The 20,655-nt window shown below is 37.8% G+C and overlaps 1 protein-coding gene across 1 annotated transcript in view; it reads right to left on the bottom strand.

The window, feature by feature from the left end:
• Nucleotides 1-9,468: 9,468 nt before the first annotated feature.
• The window catches only part of LOC128027493 (leucine-rich repeat and immunoglobulin-like domain-containing nogo receptor-interacting protein 2), a 218,178-nt gene continuing 206,991 nt past the window's right edge, over nucleotides 9,469-20,655 (bottom strand). Inside the window, exon 5 of the mRNA XM_052615172.1 lies at nucleotides 9,469-12,379. Within this exon, the coding sequence (XP_052471132.1) occupies nucleotides 10,520-12,367 (1,848 nt within the window). The 5' untranslated portion in view covers nucleotides 12,368-12,379 and the 3' untranslated portion in view covers nucleotides 9,469-10,519. The remainder of the gene's footprint in view (nucleotides 12,380-20,655) is intronic.

Raw genomic sequence — 20,655 nt, 5'->3', positions numbered from 1 at the left:
ACAACTGACAGTGAATAAGAGGTAGTGTGAGCACTGTGAGCTCAGGTGCAGCCATTTTTTAGCGCCATCAAAATAAAAATCGACATCGACGAGCAGAAAAACGTATTGGCCAATGCTGACATTTGAAAAATGACAAATAAAGGCCGATATATCAGTCGACCAGTAATACTAACTATCAACAACAGGTGTGTTCAAAGAACTAAATTAGCCATATCCTGATTATCGTGATTATATCTAGGATGTAATAAGCAACGTATGAAGAATGGGCCCCAGCTCAGCATACAACACAATAATCCTACTAAAGCTCATCAACAAACTAAACATGCTGAGCCTAAATACCAACCTCTGTAACAGGATCCTGGACTTTCTAACTGGAAGACCTAAGTCACACGGTGTCAGCCACAACACCTCCAGCACTACCACATTGAGCACAGATGCCCCACAAGGCTGTGTGCTTGGCCCACTTCTCTTCACGCTGCTAACCCACAACTGCACTGCCAAGTTCACCCTAGGAAGTGGCACAACTGGTTGAATGGTGAGGTGCAAACAATCTATCCCTCGGTGTGAGTGAGATAAAGGAGGTTGTGATGGACTTCAGGAGAAACTCTGTTGACCATACTCCATTGACCATACTGACCATTGACAGCTCAACTATGGAGGGAGTCAGCAGCACTAAATTCCTGGGGTTGCACATGACAGAAGACCTTACCTGGACCACCAAATCTACATCACTCTCCAAAAAGGCTCAACAGCGGCTTCATTTTCTACACGGACTTAAAAGAGCAAGTCTCCCTCCACCCATCCTCACCACATTCTACAGGGGAACCATTGAGAGCGTGCTGATTCAGCTGCATCACTGTCTGGTATGGGAACTGCAGTGCTGCTGACCACAAGACATTACAGCGGACATTGAACACAGCTGCAAAGATCATCAGTGCCACTCTCCCCTTCATTCTGGACATTTTCCTTGCACGATGCTCCAGCAAAGCTACCAGTATTGTGAAAGACCCCACCCATTCCTCCCATAGTCTCTTCCAGGTATTGCCACCAGGAAGACTGTACCAGAGCATCAGAGCCCACTCTGTAAGACTGCTCAACAGCTTTTTTCCCCCAGGCTGTGAGAGCCCTCAATTCCAATCACCTCACCCGCCTCTGAAACCTCACCCACAAATCTGCAACCAGGATCCTCTCTCCCCCCACCACACCACACCACGTGCACCACATAAAAATTGTTGAAAACCTAACACAGGTGAATGGGCTGGACAAACCGCCTGTAGAAAAAACACACTCTTTTCTCTCTATACGCACCAGACACTTTCTTATAAACACTCCATGTTACAAGGACTTAATAATAAGATAACACAAATGTTTACACATGAATGGACCACATATCATATTGCACTACTTGGTGTTGTATGTTTATATTTATGTAGCACCGTGGTCCTGTGAGACTCAACATTTTGTTCCACTGTAAGTCCACACATGAAGTGGAATGACAATAAAGCTCGACTTGACTTGAAGCAAAGATGTTATTTCAAGAATGAACAAATTGGTGTCGATATATACTCAAGATGGTAGACATCCAAAGTTGTCTTTGTATACCTCTTTAACCAGTTCCACATGCTGGGTCTATAGCCAGCAATGAACATGATATAGAAGTGAGAAATGAGCTGCTGATTCACCATTAACATTATTGTTGGGATATTTATTTATTTTTACACGTTTTACTTTTTCACTGGTTGTACCCTACCCATACTGTGGCCCTGTTTGTCAATAGATGTTGCATTTACAGAATTTGGAAATGGAACACTGAATGGCTTTGAATACTAAAGTGGCTTTTTTTGTCAGGGTTAAGTGTTTTTCAAAAGATTTGCTAGACTGCCATACTGAGTAGTGAGTTCATTCTCATTGAGTAGTGTATTCATTCTCATCAAAATCTCAGCTGAAAGCATATCATGCATCAGATTTCACATCACATATTTTGGACTCAGTGAACTCAGTGCTTTTTTTTGCCTGTTTCATTAAACTGACTGAATGCACCTGGACACTGTTTTAAAAAGCTTTTCAAATTTTAGGGCTCTGTCAATATGAATAAATATAAAGGCTTACTAACTTCAAATGAAATGTTAACTTTCTACAAACACATTTGGCAGATGGCAGATTTGTAGAGGTTATATTTTCTCTTAAATGTTAATCTTAACGTTGTATCTCAGTAATCACATTCAACTGGATTCTTTGTCTTTTAGTTGTCTAAACTTCTCTTTAATCATGTCTAAGATGTTTAGTTCATAGCCTTCTAACCCAGACTACAAAGACATTGAGCTGTATTTCTTATATATTCTTTTTGATGTCACTGGGATTGTGTTCTCAGTGGCTTTACTCTCCTTCACACTGAAATCTCAGTCTTTCTGTCACAGATGCTGCCTTTGAAATGGATTTCTTTATGTAAATAGCAGTAAGCACTCTTCTTGCTGCCGGTCATAGAACAGGTGTGAGAATTAAAGTATGCAAATGTCGTCAGTGATTTCAGAATAATAATTTTGAGCTGAACAGAAATGCCTCAGCACAAGTTTCAGCACAATACATCTGATTTATGCTGAAAAGCTGAGTAATTTTAGCTGATTTGATTTTGTATTAAAGCAGCAGTTCTAAATAGGTTTTGCTTTAGGGTTCAGATTTTATATTGGACATCAAGATGTGACCCAAGACTTTTTATGGGACAAACACGAACAAAATCTGTACTGAAATTATTATTAAAATTAAAATGTATTTACAGAGCACTTTAAAAACTAGTATATGTGTTAATGTGCAAAATATAAATCATATTTAAAATTCTACTCATAAGTAACTATTATTAAATATTATGAGAATTATGGAAATATGAATTAGTTAATGTTTAACTTCATGAATATAGGCTATCCAAAATTATTAAAGTGACACAGGCTGAATAGGAAAAAGGATATGAGAAGCTTTTTATTTGACCTTTTTGTTAAGCCAGTTTATTTAGAAATTCTAACTATGCAGAAATGTATGGTTTGGTCCATTATATTGTTCACATTTAGTTTTCTGTCTGTGACCATATTTTAGGTCGCAACTCAGCAGTTAATAACAATAATAATAATAATAATAATAATAATAATAATAATAATACAAATTACACAACTTCTTTTTTACAAATAGCAAAACAGTTTAAGCAGCATAAACCATGTTTAATTTCTAGCACTTTGCTGTATATTTAGTGCATTTAAGCACTGCACTTAAGAAAATACCTCAACTATCATCTTCCACACAAAAAAAAAAAAAAAAAAAAAAGACATATGCTTCTCGATAAAAAGGTCACTGTACGTTAGCACACCATAATGTGTTATGCATTTGCTGTTCATTATTTGAATGAAGTTTTATGTGAAGCTAATATAATTACACACTGAGGGCCCTATTTTAACGATCTGAAACACAAGTGTCAAAGCGCGAAGCGCAAGTAACTTTGTGGGCGGGTCTTGGTGCTGTTGCTATTTTCCCGGTGGGATAAATGGCTCTTGCGCCCGGCGCAAATCTAAAATGGGTTGGTCTGAAGTAGCTTCATTATTCATAGGTGTTGTTTGGGCGTAACGTGAAATAAACCAATCAGAACTTCATCCAACATTCCCTTTAAAAGCAGGTGCGCAAGTTCCATTATGGATTGCTATTATTATGGCGTATTTACCAGGCGCACGCCAGGAGCGGTTCACAGCCAGGAGACTGATGTTCTTGTAAGAGCAGTGAAAGGCAGAGAAGTTGTGTTGTATGGGGATGGGAGAAACCCACCCAAAATAGCGTCGGTTAAACAGGCGTGGGAGGAAATAGCCACAATTTTTCAGATGTCCTTATATACACGTCTTGCCACTATTTGGCCAACAGGTCTGATCCTTAATTAGCCTATTAAAATTAGCCTGAATAATTTGTAAGCTAGATTTATGCCTATTTTTTCACATCTTCGTGGCACACCACAATGATTTCCGTCATCTCATGTGTTAATATTTTTTAGTGTAACAATTTATGATTTGCAACTATTGCATCTGTGTAGATTACATGAGCAAAGTGTATGCACATTGTGCACGCTATACATTATGGTCAAGCATGCGCCCTTAAAATAGCATAATGAAAAACGCGCAACGCGCCACTGACTTTAGACTAGGTTTTTTCTGGTCAGTGGCGCAATTGTTTAATGGAACAGCAAAATAGCACCAGGGATTGTTTGCGCCGGAACACGCCTCCTTTTTTGCGCTGAACCGCCCAGGGAGCGCAAGTTCATTCACTAGTTTAGCGACGTGCTTCTGTGGAGGGAAAAGCGCGCTTTGCGCGGGTGCAAAATAGGAATGACACATGCGTCGGTGTACAAAGTCAATTGCGCTGGGTGCAAGATAGGGCCCTGATAGTCTAATTCCCAATATAATCAGTGCAATAAACCTGTGAACCAGTAAGGCATTTTGGATGTCTACCTACTGTACATCCCTGCCTTGTATTAGAGAACCTACTGGTTGCAGATAGTGTTGGTACACATGATCAAGTTGCATCAGATTTCCCAGGCCCTCAAGTCTGCACTCAGCCATTGTGAAAAAAGAATGCTTTTACTATAAAACCGGAAAAAGTCTGTTTTAAATTTTTTAATTTTAATGTGACTAAAGCACATTTCTCTGTGACACAATGAAAAAAAAGTGCAGTAAAACACATTCTTGGTTTTACTTTTATTTAAATAGCAGCAAATTTGCATGTTTGGTTAAATTTAATAGTCTTTGGAGACCTTGAAGGCTTATGGGCAAGTGTGTATAACAAGTTGTAGAGCAATTTGTGTTGCTTAGTTTGAGTTCTCAGTATCACGATTACTCCTTCTGACAGGTCCAAATAAAGAAAGATTGAATAAACATGTTGGAACCACGTCACATGACCCAAGCTATCCAATTAGATATCAGTAGCTTGACTTTGCTTGGAAAACACATATATTCTATGCTTGCGTGCATTCAGAACTTTACTCCTTTGAAAAGTTTTGTCGACTTTAATAATACCAATAAGCAGTATCTTTTCAGAATGGCCCCTTAACCATGAAGTGCTTTAAAATTGCATGTCAGATCTGACGTTTGATTGGCACAATAGGCAAATTGCCATTTTATATTACAGCTGGACGAAAGTGTTTCACACAGATTGAAATGCAGAACAGTGGCCATGACTAAATTGACGTAGAGTTTGATGTGTGACCGTCCTCCTTTTCTTGTCACACACATTAGCCCCTGCCACCCTTCGTCTTATGCCTCAGTACATCCGTTGACATCCCGCTTTTTGTTGTTTTTCCATCCGCAGCTGAGAATCTCATCGGTCAATATCATTCCTTTTAACCCCGCTCTTCCAATATCTGAGCATCTAAATCAGTTGTCGGATCATTTGATAAGAATGTAATCAGATCTCTCAGAATCGGGCTTAAAAAAGACAATGCCCTTTAAGCGAAAGTAATTGGAGAGGAGAATTGGTCTGGCAGGAGTATGATTGATGTGGGTATTGTGCTTTTGTTGATAACTAGCAGATGGAAGATGAGATAACAGTCGCTGTTGACACTTCTCTTTCACTGAAGCAACAGTGTCCCAGTTTCCTTACGGCAGAACACAGAAGGTTAGAACTTTTGCTGTAACTTTTATAAAGTAAAACACTGCACAACGTTTGTGCACAACGGCACTGTTGGGAGTCTCCTAGGTCTTGACAAAAATGGATTTTGAGGAAACTCTAATAGGGAACCTGAGGTAAAAAGACTTCTGCCCAATTACAGGACAAATGACTAGACTTAATAAAAGTCTCATATGGAACATTGATCTCTGCGGGCAGAGGTGGAGGCCTTTCGGTCTGACTAAGAGCCAAGGACAGACATGCTTTCAAATATAAAGTAAACATATCTAGAAAGATGATAAGGGATGGGAATTGTGGAGAATTATTGAGGTTTCTAAAGGTTTTTTGGAGGCATCATAAATGCAATCCAATTGCCTTAACAAGAAGCACCATGCTAAAACAAAAATTATTATTATTATTATTATTTTTGGTATTTATAAAATGCTACTGACAGAACACATCTCCATAATTACATGCGGCATATAAACAACTAATCAATATCAATACAGGTTATTTATATGTGTGTTTCCTACACTAAAAAGAGTAATTTATTTAGGAATCAGACAGTGATGGCAATGTTTGTTTATGAAAAGAATCACTAAACCGAACTTGCTAGGGGTCATTCATTATGTAATTGAAATACATTGGCTTCTCTTTATGTTTTTGATTTATTCAAAAGAACATGCTGATAGCCAGTAATTCTGGAATTGGATTAATATGGTTGTGCTGCATGTTTTTGATTCTAAAAATATGAAAACAATAAAAAATGCTTACAGTCATTTGTTCTGGAGTTGAACTAACATAGCTGTGCTACAGTACTATATGTTTTTGATTCACTAAAAGGAACTTACTTACAAGTGTCATTGTCTCGTGCTGTCGACTATCAAACAGTACACAATAGAAAATGGTTTCAGCTTTTCAAAGTCTACTACTCAAAACAATGAATCACAGCCACTCTCTGCAACATTTGTTTCCTGAACTGTTCACTTTGTACCTGAAACACATTCTCTTTAGGCAGCTTCATACTGTATACCAGTAAAGTATGACGGAATAACATGAAATCTTAATTTACCTGATTCATGCAGAATCCATATATGGCACATTATGCATAAACAAATCATAATTCAGTCCTCTTCAGATCGTCAGTGGTGCCCCAGAGGTCTTTTGGAACACAGTTGTAGACCTCATAAATAAAACTCAGTCTTGCAAAATGTTTTTCTGTATGACACCCTGGGAGATATTTCTCAGTACCTCAGTCACAGCCCTAAAGGGGTTCTCTAATTAAATTTGATTATATAACGAACAAGCTGATCTGGAATTATTTATTTTTAACGCAGAGCCAAATTGTTTAAAACAACAAAATAATAATCTTTTTGTTAGCACCTCAAATATGATTCATAAACATACACTTAACAAGTGCCAAAGTGGATTAGAAAGATTTTTTTAGTGCCTTACTGAATAAAATCTACTAAACTTTTTGAAGTAGTAAATAAATCTAACTCAAAAGATCTGAATTTATAGAGTACAGTAAATACAAAGTTCTGTCATGTTCCTTCAACAGCTGCATGTCTGTGGATGTATTTGCAGTAGCAAGTCTCAGAACTTGCCCTGCTGCAGCAGTAGCAGCAGCATAGCAGATTTATCACACCAAGAACAAACACATTATATTTTCATGGAACTTTTGCTTACAAATCTGTATGTGGTGGTTCTTAATATAACCAGAATGCAATTTAAATGTCCAGTATCTATACATATTGCACATGGACTTTCAAGTATATGTCAAACAGTATGTCTAACCAACAAATGCAATAACAGTAACAATCAAGAAAATTTGAGCACAAACAAATAATTTTAAGTAGAGAATGATCTTCAGACAACAACAAGACAGTGTAAATAAAACTGACAATGAAACCATGCAAATGTATAAATTATTCATGCCATGGTCCTGGTACTCCATGTGATGCTGTCACATCAGACATCACAACTAGTTTACCACAATCGTGTCCACTGCTTGTGCACACTGTAAACAGCTTCATGGATTATAACAAGATAATTAATTTCTGTGACGAGAGGGGCGGGGCCGAGAGACGTGGGAACAGGAGCGAGGCCGGTGGAGTGATTGGAGATGAGCGACACCTGCTTGACCCACCGGTCTCGAGTCCCACGGAGGAGATGGAGGGATTAAAACCGGAGCGACAACAGTGACGGACGAGAGAGGACCAGGCCTGGATTTTAGTTCTGTTTGGTTTTTATTTTTGCGTGTCAGTCATCCGTGAGGGGCTGACGTGCTGTTTTGTGTTTATTTTGATTATTAAAATGTTATTTGATTGTCCGCCGATTCCCGCCACCTTCTTCCCGATGATTATGAAGTTTGTACATTCTTACAATTTCCTTTTTGGTTGATTTGTAACTTGTGAACAGTTTGGTACATCAACAAACTTTTGACAAGTCTAGTATTATGATATTGTAGATTGACCCAAATTTGGCGAATACCTCATGAAAGCTGCAGTAAAACAAAAATCAATCTTAAGATTCAAAATGGCAGAAAATCTAGTTGTCTGGAAGTCAAAATCAATTTGATGGTTCAAGAAAGTTTGAGGGAATAACCTGCAAACTGGCATCAGGATATGTATGCTGACATTATTACAAAAGAAGAGACATACTATGACAGCAAGCACAAAGAATGAAGCAGACAGGATGCTTTCAGGGGATTTGCCATAAGACCGTAATATTTAATGCATCAAATTTAAAGTTTGAGTTAGACATGCAGTTTGAGAAAGGACTTTGTAGGGACTTATTAGGTCACAGATGATTAATTTAGGGACATCTGTGTGTGCTGTTGTGTGCATGTTTTTGTGGAGTAGTTTTTCTTATCCCCTTGAGTTGGAAATGGCAGCATCTGACCCATTAACCATAGTCAACCTAATTTAAATTTTCTCAGGCAATAGTGTGAGTGTCCTTCTTCCTGTCCAGAGGGACCGCAATAACACAGACCAAAAGGAGTGAAAAGGACCAATGAAACAGATTTTGCATATGGCCCTTTGGGCTTGACTGAGATTAGAGAAATTTGAATATTCCTAATGTCGGCCAGTAACCCCATAGTGTCTTTAGGGAAATCAATACAGTTACAAAACCGACCAGGGTCTTAAATTAGGTCTCCCTTGGTCCCTTGGTTAGTGCACAGCCTTATAGACCTGGTTTCAAGACACCGAAGACATCACTTGTTCAGGTAACTATATATGTTTGTGTTCTGACTTTCTTCAGAGAAAGACTATGGGGGAAAATTTTTTATAACTAACAATTAAGAAGCAATAGAAACATATCTCACTTTTCAGTTTATATAATTAGTGTTATCATCCACTGTGATTTTCATGCCTAGTGTGTTTTCAACACATTGTTCATCGGCATAAGGGATGTAGAATGGATGAAGCATGATGGATGTATCTTGCCTACTAATTTCTCTCATGTCACAGGGTCAACAGCTTTTCTAGAGATGTTTCTCTAGATAATGTTCTTCCTGCTGTAGAGATAATACATGCAAAGTATCTTACTTCAACAGCATTTGGTCTCATCTTATCCTCATGTATATTTTCTCTGATTCATACAGTTTCTTTAGTTCAACCTCAGATTGCCTAACAATGTTTGAACAGCAGTTAAATGCAAACCACCTAAATTACATGTAATTAAATTGTCTTTCAAAGTATATATATATATATATATATATATATATATATATATATATATATATACCATATCCAAAGAAACACTGTAGTTAGCAGTGTAAAATATAAATTTAAATATATAATCAATTAGATAAGTCTAAATACAACATCGGAATACAAATCAATATTTTTTATTCCACATACATGTATTTTTTCTTTACTTGGAACTGTTTACAATCTAAATGATTCAACAACAAAATGAGAAACTACCACAACAAAGTCAGAATTTCTTAATAGGGAAGGAAAGAAAATTGTAAAAAATTATAATTAAAAGAAAAAGATTAATGGTAGCTTGACTGGAAATTTAGACATTTTGTATTTTGTACCAGATGTGCGGTTAGAGTCACAGAAATGGACAAGAGCAAAACTAAAAATGGTGTGTGTTAATTAATGTTCATACTTGGTGCAAAATCATATAAAAAAAAAAAAAACGCATGATTTTAAACCATTTGAAGATCTTTACCTTGTGTTATTAATTTTGAACTTAAAGGCCTTTGTCAATAAATAATCTCTCTTCTTTTTTCCAGATTATAAACAAATATAATATTCTTCATATCAGGAGAATAACTTGGGGTAGACAAAAGGCATACAAGTTCCCTGGAGTTACATTTCACACCTGCTAAAGGCCTTCGTCCTCCATCCTCAAACAGTTTGGGTAGTGAGATGATGGCTTGGTCACACCGTATTTCTTTCAAATCAAGGGAAATGTAAATTTTGGCGGTCATTGCATTTTGTGAACAATGCAAAAAAAGAAAGTGTTTATACATGTTAACATACACATACATAACTGAGAATTACATACATATATGCAGGATAATGAGAGAGAGAACGGATTCCCAATCATCTGTTGGTCGCAGTGAGAAAGCATGTGCGAGCCTCGGCAAATAAGAGTAATACTTGAATTTTACAAATTGGTTCTGTACACAATTTGTGTTGGAGTGTTGATGAACACCCCCTCCTAACAAGAGGGTTTCATACAAATTGAAAATTGTTCTCTATTGACACATATTATTCTCCTTGCGCATCCAGTGAAGTCCAGGCTTAACCAAAACCTGGAGTGAATCTTAGGAACTTTTGAGTTTCCAGGCATTGATCTGAAGCTGTTCCAGGTTTCATATGCAAAACAGAGATCAGCGTAAATTCCCACTGGTATTACTTTCAATGTCTTAAATCATTTTCATGTTAAATCGACGTGGCCCAGCACCCTGGTCTGCCTCTTCAGCGGAGGTCCCATTGGACTTTGAGCGTGGCACGTACTCAATATCAATGTTGTTTTTATGTTTGCCTTTTCCTCGACTCCATACAAACAGGAGCAGGAAGCAGAAGAGAACCACTCCTAGGAATGTGAAACAGCCCATGGCTGTAGAAACTAAGATAGTTTTTAGGTCCAGGCCAAAGGTCACATTGGGGAGGTTGGTACCATTGGCAGTGGCATTGCTTGTATCCGTATAATGCTGGGTCCTGTTGGCATACAGCGAGCCCAGACTTTTCACTGCCAGTGATACCATAAGAGTGTCATTGCCTGCTGTGCTAGAGGCCACACACATATACACACCGTCATCCTGAACCTCTGCTGCCTTGATATCCAACGAGCCGTTGTTGTGAACTGTCACCCTTCCATGGCTCCTGGTAGTCAGGTGTCTCCGGCGTGGGGTGACCCAGGAAATAGTGGGCCTCGGGGTTCCATCTGCACTGCAGTGTAATCGGGCCGACTGTCCCTCCTCCACGGACACCATCTGAGTTCGATTTTCTCGGATCTTCGGCTTGCTGCAGGTCACGTAGTAAGATAGCAGAGTCTCTTTGAACTCTTTGAAGGGGCGTCCTTGGATCCCTTCCGGAGTGCTGCACTCGGGCTGGGTGTCCCCAAAAGAAATTGAATGGCGCCTTTGCAGCAACCACATGAGACGGCAGTCACACACCAGAGGATTGTTGTTGATCAACAGCACCTCTAGGGCCTCAGGAGCATGGAATACCCCCCTCTCCAGGGTATCAAGGCGGTTTTGGGAGACATTTAGCAAACGGAGCCAGCGGATGCCCTGGAAAGCATAGGGTTCGATGGACACCAGTTGAGATCCAGCCAACCTCAGCTCATGCAATCGCACTAAGTCCTTAAGCAGGCCACCCTCCACCACCCGAATGTGACTGTAGGAGAGGTTAAGGTGTGTGAGGTAAGGCAGGTGGCGAAGAGCCTGGTAAGGGAAAGTGGACAGGTTGGTGTTGGTAATAGAAAGTGTGGTGAGGTTGAGGCCATGCAGTGAATTAATAGGGACCGCATCAAGAGATGGCCAGTTGTCAATTTCTAGGTGACGAAGGTGGAACAGCTTCTTGAAGGAGTAGGGGTGAAGAGTGCTGATACTGAGGTAGCGCATATGTAGGCTCACCAGGTTGTGCAGGTGGGACAGGGCATCTGTGGGCACCACCGTCAAGTTACAGCGCTCCAGTGTCAGGCTCTCCAGTGACAATAGTCCACTGAAGGCCCGATGGGAGATATAGATTAGCTCATTGTCTCCAATTTCCAATGACCTGAGGTTGCGCAGGTCTTGGAACATATAGTCCACCAGAATGACAACTTTGTTGTCGCTGATATCCAGGTTTGTCAGGTTGGAGAGGCCAGAGAAGACACCTAAAGAGAGGAGCTTGATGCGGTTGCTCTTTAAACTCAGTGTGTGGAGGCTGTAGAGTGAGTTGAAGGCTCCAGGCTCAACATAGGCAATGATATTCCCACTCAGGTCCAGTTCTTCTATGTGTGGATATGCAGCAAAGTCATCAGGGTTGACTGCCGGAATGCGATTCTTGCTGAGATCAAGGATTCGTGTCTCAATTGGGACTCCATCAGGGATGGCGTTGTAGCGCTTGCGGTGGCAGATGACAGAGCGGCTCTGGGCGGAGCACTCGCAGCGGGCGGGGCAGGCCAGAGTGGAGCCCACGAACACGGCCACCAAGGCGAGCCCCAGCAAAGGCTGCCAGCAAGACACGGCTGTATGCAGCATGACTCGACTCAAACAGTCCACCATACTGTCATGGCTCTAAAAGAAACAGAAAAAATGAAATGTTAGTATGTGAATCAACATGGCATATTATATTGCATAAAAACAGTAAGTAATATACAGATAATAAAAAAAATGTCTAAACTAGGGACTTAATTCCATTTACCAGTACTGGTTAGTGTCTCGTAACATTATATGCACAACATGAATTCAACTAAAATATCAGGAGGCACCACTCAATGGACTTGATATGATTTTTTTGTTCTACAAAAAATTGGTGTTGCCATGCACATACAAATGAACACTGCCTCAGTTCTTGCTTGTGGGCTTGTATGTGCATGGATTGATTTGGACTATCTCACCATTACATTTCTATGTGGTTTCGCGGTATTCATAAAACTCCTTTTTAAAGAGGAATCTTTTCACACAAAATCTATGCTCATTAACAGTAGTATACAGTATTATAAATAAACTGTAAAAGAGTTGTTCAAAGTAATTTAAATACATATTCATTAAATAATTAAATTATTAACATTCATTGAGCAGTACTTAGAGCACAAAGTGCATAAATTACACAATTAATTTAAATAACATTATTTTCAAAGTGGACAGCAGCATAAATTATTTTGGTGTTTGACAGAGTTTGTTCATTATGTCTATAGAAAAAAAGAAAGAAAAAGAAAATAACATTTGCTTATCAGATTCAGCCTTGAACATAAAAAAGTTTGGCTTTATTTTTCCTAATCTCCCTTATAACTTTCAACAAATATACATTAATCATTTGTACAGCACAAACACATATACATACACAAGACAAACCAGAATTATAATGATTTCCAAACTGCACCCCGCCGCATCATAAATATAAATAGTTGGAAGGCACAATCCACTGGTGCAGACATTACAGATGCAATTATGTAGATTATTACAAAGGCAGAAAAGATCAGTAAATGAGGCATCAGAGGGTAATAAAACACATTTACTGCTTTTTTAGACATTCACCTTAATACAACCTCTGCACAAGACTCAAAACAAATCATAGTTGAATCATTTTTTTTCTGACATCAACACTTCAGGATCTGTTTATGTATGCGAGTTCACCTCTAAATGAGAAGCTGACTGCATGTGAGACAAAACACAATAGCCAGATGACAATAAAATGTGCAACTTCTTGTTTGTGAAACACCTGTACCGTTTGTTTAAACTTGTGACCTTGATATTGGACTCTTTCTGTTGTCACTCTTACCTGTTGCTAATGTTTGTCAGATATTATTATCAGACCTTCATTAAAGGCCTTGAATTTAAAATTCAACATCAAAATCAACCTATTTTACTTTCTGTGGATCTTGGTGCTCTGCATAGTCTTTAAAATATAATCACTTGTGTTAGGTGCATGAAATAACTTCCTTGAATTCTTTAAAACAAATGTAATTTAATTTACTTTTAACCCCTACTTTTAATCTAACTGGCTCTAATGTGACAAAAACCTGATGGACAAAGTCAAGCCCCGTCCCCGAATATTTCTCATTGAATATTCAGTTTAAACTGGAAATATGTAAATTTAGTCAAATGGGATGCAAACAACATTTCCTGTTGACTTTAGAAGCACCGCCTGTGTTATTACTCTTCTCTTTTTTTCTACTCTTCTGTTACTGAACATCATGTGAAAAATCTCACTGCAGTCAAGTCAAAGGGGTGTATGCCTATATGCATCAGCAAAAACAAGCACTCACACATGATGCATGTGGAGGCACTTTCATAAGCATCCTGTGTCACGACTGTCACGACTTTCATAAGCATCCTGCAGTGTGACTAAGTATGCACGTGTTTGTTTGATTGTATATGCAAGTGTCACAATTATATTTAAAACTAAGATGTCTGTTTGTAAGTTCATGCATTATAGTATTGCAGTCATAGTAACTTCTGCACTTGCACTGTGTCTGGTCTGAACTTACTCTAAATTGCGGGATGGGCATGTCAATGTTTGACCTCTAGAGGGCAGGTTTGCATAATAGGGGGAATTCCATAAACCAAAAACGAGGTCATAAATAATAACATATTTAATCAAAGGAGCATCATGTATTTTAAGTGTGTTCATTTGTAAATTCAGACAAAATTTAATTGAACTATAATGTAATTTGAACATTTTACGAGAGCTAGATTGAATCAGCCTTCAGTGAACAGTACAAATTAATTTGTATCAGGAATGAGTAATGAACTAGAGTTTAATGATATAAACATAATTTTTGATTGTTCCTAAGCATTTGGCAATGATAAAACAATGCGATGTTCAAGTGCAAAAATGAATATCTGCAAAGCTCAACGATGAATAGTGTGTAAGTGTGTGGGTGTGTGTTGGTAAAGCAGACAGATTGTGAAACAGGTTGTGAAAAGTGCACAGACAGCAGCTCATCTGGTGTGTCATGGGCAACACTAAATATAAAGAGAGAAAAAGAGCAGCATAAAACCCGCAGGCACAAAACAAAGCCTTGGTGAGTTTTAAAACATGTATATGCACCCTCATTATATGACGTGAAATGCCACGCATTTGCAGAGAGGACATTGCATTTGAAACAAATGTGCAGTCTTCTCTTGCATGTAACAGATTAATTGGGTGCATGTGGTGGCGGTGACAGGAGATTTATACATGTGTCTAAATATTGACAGTATTTTCCCCTCTACCCAGAGAATGACCAGTGAAACAGAACAAAAACAGAAAAAAAAGTAAAAACACTGCACAACTGTTCCTTGTTTAGACATAGTTGCTGTTTTGCCTGACCAAAATATATGTTAATCATCAAAAAAAAAAAATTATCCGGTATCCTGTTTATTTCTGGCTTTATTAGTGTTGCCAGTTATGCCTCGAAATTAAACAAGATAGGAGTAAATGAGTATTATAAGATGAGAACACATTCTCCCTCATAGCAGGCCTATATTTAGATTTTCACAATGAGCAATTTGAAGCATTAAGCTTGTGTTGACGTGTCTCCAAGAGAGCAGGAGCTCACAGTGAAGAAACACAAATATGACATTACGCAAGAGTACTATTTTTTCGCTACCATGCACACACACAGATACTGACAGAGCAGTGTCTACAAACAAGCATTTAAACATCAATCTTCCTATTTAATGAACACTTTTGTAACTAGGTTAACCTTTAACTGATCTTATTGGTTATTTCCCCCAAGCTGAATTTAGTTGCTTCTTAGTTAGCTATTCGATACCGTATTGATCGTCACTATCTGGGAAAGTTATATATGGAATCAGTTGGTCTTTTTTCTAATCCACACAACACATTTGTTCATGACTCATGCCTCATGATATTAACACATTTTCAAATCTCATGTGGTTTGGATAGGCTAATAACAGCATTCCACACACAATGGTTTGGATCTTTTTTTTGTAATGCTCTCTCTCTCTCTCTCTCTCTCTCTCTCTATATATATAATGCTATATTTACATAAATAAGTAGTATTGGATGCAAATTAATCCATTGGGTTTAGATTGGATTGTGAACATTTCTCAGCATCTCTACTGAAAAAAAACTAAAAAAAACAAACAAAAGCTGGTCTTAGCTGGCTTAAAATGATCTACCAGCCTAAGCTGGTCTTCAGCTGGTCTACCTGTTGTTCCAACCTGAAAAGTGCTCAAAACCTCTCTAAAACAAGCCAACGGACCATCCTAACCAGGCTAAGATGCTAGCAAATCATTTTGTATCAACTGGTTTAAGGTGTGTGTTTCAACAAGAATATGAAAGATGTTTATATGAGAGGTTGAAAAATTGGATTGGTGACATCAGCTGAAACTGAAAGTCATTATGATGACATTTTATGAAGACAAACATTTTTTTTAGCCTTTGGAGAAAAAAAAGTGCAACAATTCAGCAGCCATTCAATCTGCAAATGCATTTAATTTACTCGTCTATACTGATGTGAATGCATGCCTGCTAAAGCAATAGGAGAGAAGCATAGCATTTAAACACCTGGGATGTCTATTTTGTCCCGACCGGTTTGAGATCAGCTTAAAGTGTATGAATGGTCCTCCCTGGCTCTGTCAACCAGACTAGAACCAAGTCTAATACCCTTACATGGGCTCTCCAGTATTTTCCGGTCTTTTGCCCTGGCAGTTTAGGCTTTAGATAACAAACTGGACTCCTGTGCAATCAAGCAACAAATGTCATTTTAAGCCAGGGTATGCTCTATCTCCACTCAGAGACTATCTTAGTCCTTCTGATGTGGACCACCATAATATGATGGATATATGTTGTTTGCTTTACAATTAAGAAAAGGCTTGATAGTAAGACTACTTCTTCAAACAGCCACTGAGTGAACAAGGTACAGGGATTATGGGATGGAAAATAGTGTAAACACTGGAACAATTACACAAAATTAAATATAATCATGCGGAAAGAATGAGGTACAGCATTGTTGCATGCATGGTAATTAGCATTTGAATGGAGACAACTCTCAGTTTGGCACTTGTCCCTTCTCTTCTCAGCCACAAGACAAGTTACAAGAGAGTTAAAAAGATTTTTCATTAAAAATAAATAAATAAATCACTCACTATTTTTTATTTTGTGTGTGTGTGTAAAGCATCAAATTCAATATCCAAATATCTACACTTTAAGTATTTTTTTCAGATAAGAGCAAAGGCTGAGTGTAGCTTGTTTGCTATATGCTTAATGTAATAATACAAACACATATGAATTTCACAAACAACGTTTTGTTGTTTTAGATTAAAATATTCCGGTAAATATTATCAGCATTGGCATGGATTTCTTAATTTACCAGCTTTGTCCAAGCAGTAAGCTCAGTGTTCACATCAGTCTAATTGTTAATGTTATTAAATCATTGCTTTACTGTAATGAGTCTCATATCTTTAACAACGCTACCCAGAAGGAAAGATGTAATTAACTCTGAGGTTCAAACAGAGGAAGGGTGAACATCTAGTCGTTAATGTTTTAGTGGGCTTGTGTGATATCATATCATCAGAGCCATTGGCAATGAGGAGTCCAAGAACATCCCTTAAAAGTTTCCTCCAGCTCATCAGTAAGGAGAACTCCACAGATCTTTATCAAAATGTCATCTAGGCTGAGAATGGCTACAGCAGGTTTGTCAGTATATGGATATTGTGATGTCACATCTGTTAGCCACTTTAACAATGTTGTTGGAGGTTCAATAATGTTAGCATTTGAGAAACTCTCCAGCAGGATGTTAAACACCACATGCAGAGGTTCATAGAAGCGGACAGGAAACCCACCTTAAATCAATGACAAAAATAAATCAATTTCTCCTACTAGTGATTCAGATTTAAGTTAGTTAGTTTCTACACATAATCTAATCAGAAATGCCTCTGCACATAAATTGAAAATACCAATACCAGATTGACTAATGCGGAAATGACAAGTTCATTGATTCCTAAATACACAGCTATTTAATCCAGTGTGACTGACATGACAAGGGGAATGTGCTTTGATCCAAGATATCCTCAGCGAAACAATCAATTGTTTATAATAATAATAAAAATAATAATAATAATTTATAAGGAAAAGCATTTTCCTATTTTATAGAGCATATTTTATATGGTAATACATTAATTAATTTCTTAATGGGCCAGGACTGATGGGATGGTAAATTGCATCATTTTTGATGACTCTGCTTTTCAAAATCTGTTTCTGACCCGGAGCTTTATTTATTTATTAGGTGATTTTCATGCTGGGTAACAAAAAGCCCTGAAGAGCAATTTACAGTGTTTCACCTACCCATGTGAGGGGATCCAATTGCTGCGGCAGCACAATCGGCCGCCCCCGCTGAGGAAGTGAGGTGGAATCAACATCTCTGACTGTGAGAATCAAAGGCAAAATCTGAAAACCCCACTAATTATGCTGCGACCAACCATAGACTTCACACAGAGCTCATCAGGAGGAACGAGCCTGCGTTAATTAGTGATAAAGCAATAGACGAAGAGATATGCTTCTCTTGTTCCTCTCACCGATAACCCTCTGTTAAGAGTGCAGCCAAGAAGTAAAGTAAAACTCAACTGCTATTTCTTTATGCTCATTTTCTCTTTTCTGTCTACTTCATTGATGCTTGCTTTTTTTACCCCTCAATAAAATTAGTTTCACTTGTGCATTATGTCAAGAGGTGTGTTTAAAGAAATAGTATCCATGAATTCATGTAGAGAATTCAAAAACCATGCATCATGTTTGGCTACAGTGCCGTTTTGGCATTAGTGTCATCAATGCACCAATTTGGTTTTATTTAAAAAATAGTTTAATTAAGCCATTTAGAGACTTGAAACAAGTCTCAATCAGTAAATCAATAAAATTTATAATAATCGAGGAAACTGCTTGTGCTTTATTGCTAATGCAAGTCACGTCAAATTACAGTTGTGATATCTGACCAAGCTGCTGTGGAGAAAGTGCTCAAACCTAGCTATCCTATAGACATAAGAATGCTTTATGCTTCAAAAAAGGTAGTCTACCATTTAGTTTAATGCGGCTTGGCCAGGTGCTCGGGCACATGTCTGTACTGTTTAATGCATTTTGAAACATGTTTTCCTCAGCACACAAGTAACATTTATATCCTTATCTGTAAATGTTGCATAATGAAGATGCATAATTTTACGTTTTGGCACAGTATGTAGAACTAGAAGTCCACAACCTTTTAAGCATAATTCCTTACGGTATAACTCCTTTTTGTATAAAGAGCCCTGCTGTGAGACTTGGAGGCAAAGTGAGGCTGGATCACATTTGTAGGTTTATCTCTCTAGGAAGTCCTAAACAATGAGAATTAATGGCTTCTCGGTGCCGTTCAACCACCATTCAAAATGATAAAGTCATAATCATATTTTCCTCACGGTTGCTCAAGTTAATACAATACATCAAGTTAATGTGCTACATAAAATTGTTAAAAGAAAATAAACAAAATTGCAGCTGAACTGGTGGAGGGAGTGAGAGACTGAGAAATACAGAGTACATGCAATATAGATCAGACTTGAATTAGCTTTTAAAGGTAATAGTCAACACTTGAGTGCTTGGCACAGATGGTCCACCAACACAAGCATTACACAAGTCACCTGGCACTCTATTCTTAAATGCATTATGGTTGTGCAATTTGTTGTGGAGGGCCTCTTAAACATCATGGCTTTCTCAGTGCTCCTTAAGAGGTATATCTTAGAGATATAGAAAGTACAGGAAGGCTCTTTCCACAGATGCGCTACACTTTGGTGTCCCTATGGTTTCTTCTAAAGTAGTAGAGGAACAAATCCCATGCTTTTATTTTGATAACTATTATACATACATAAATCATACATAAATATTATACATGCATAAATACATCAATCTATTTATAAACATGAAAGGTAGGTGGTTTTAAAGACACCAGATGGCCTGATCCCTTTATTGGCTCCTTGATGTATCAAACAACACTTTGACAATTCATATGTGTATAGGCATTTGATGTACAAACCTATCAGGGATGTAAAGAAATGAATTAATACTCACATTATCTTTTTGAGTACATTTTAATTGATGTACTGTATCTGTACTTTTACTCCACTATTTTCCCTCAGTTTGTTGTTGATACATACACTATAGACACTATAGACACTGTGTCTGTTCCCCGAACTAGAAAATACAAAAAAACAAACCTGGCTAAACTTGATGATTACATTATTTTAAATGAGTCCACCCGCCAAGATTACTGTTATAAACATGAGCTGCATCCAAAAGGAGGTTTGCTTCAATTTATAACAATGTTTTCAGGATTTCTCAGAGGGCAGGCTTCAAGTATAACTCGTTTGAAGTAATGGTGCTTCATATAACATTATCCAGAAAAACAAATGTTAATGATAAATCCCCTGTGATGTTTGTACTGGCTACTGTATACAGGCCACCAGGGCACCATACAGACTTTATTAAAGAGTTTGCTGATTTTACATCCGAGTTAGTTCAGGCTGCAGATAAAGTTTTAATAGTTGGTGATTTTAATATCCATGTTGATAATGAAAAAGACAACACGTTTCAGGACCTACTCATTGTCGAAATCATACTCTAGATTTAATACTTTCACATTGAATTGATGTTGATAGTGTTGAAATGTGTTGAAATTATACAGCCAAGTGATGATATCTCAGATCATTATTTAGTTTTGTGCAAACTTCATATAGTCAAAATTGTAAATTCTTGTAAAATTGTAAAAACTTGTTACAAGTATGGTAGAACCATAACTTCTACCACAAAAGACTGCTTTGTAAGTTATCTTCCTGATGTATCCGAATTCCGTAGCATATCCAAAACCTCAGAACAACTTGAT

The sequence above is a fragment of the Carassius gibelio genome, chromosome A14 (assembly GCF_023724105.1).
Source record: "Carassius gibelio isolate Cgi1373 ecotype wild population from Czech Republic chromosome A14, carGib1.2-hapl.c, whole genome shotgun sequence".
In the NCBI taxonomy this organism is placed as follows: Eukaryota; Metazoa; Chordata; class Actinopteri; order Cypriniformes; family Cyprinidae; genus Carassius; species Carassius gibelio.
This window is presented reverse-complemented; position numbering and strand designations above follow the sequence as displayed.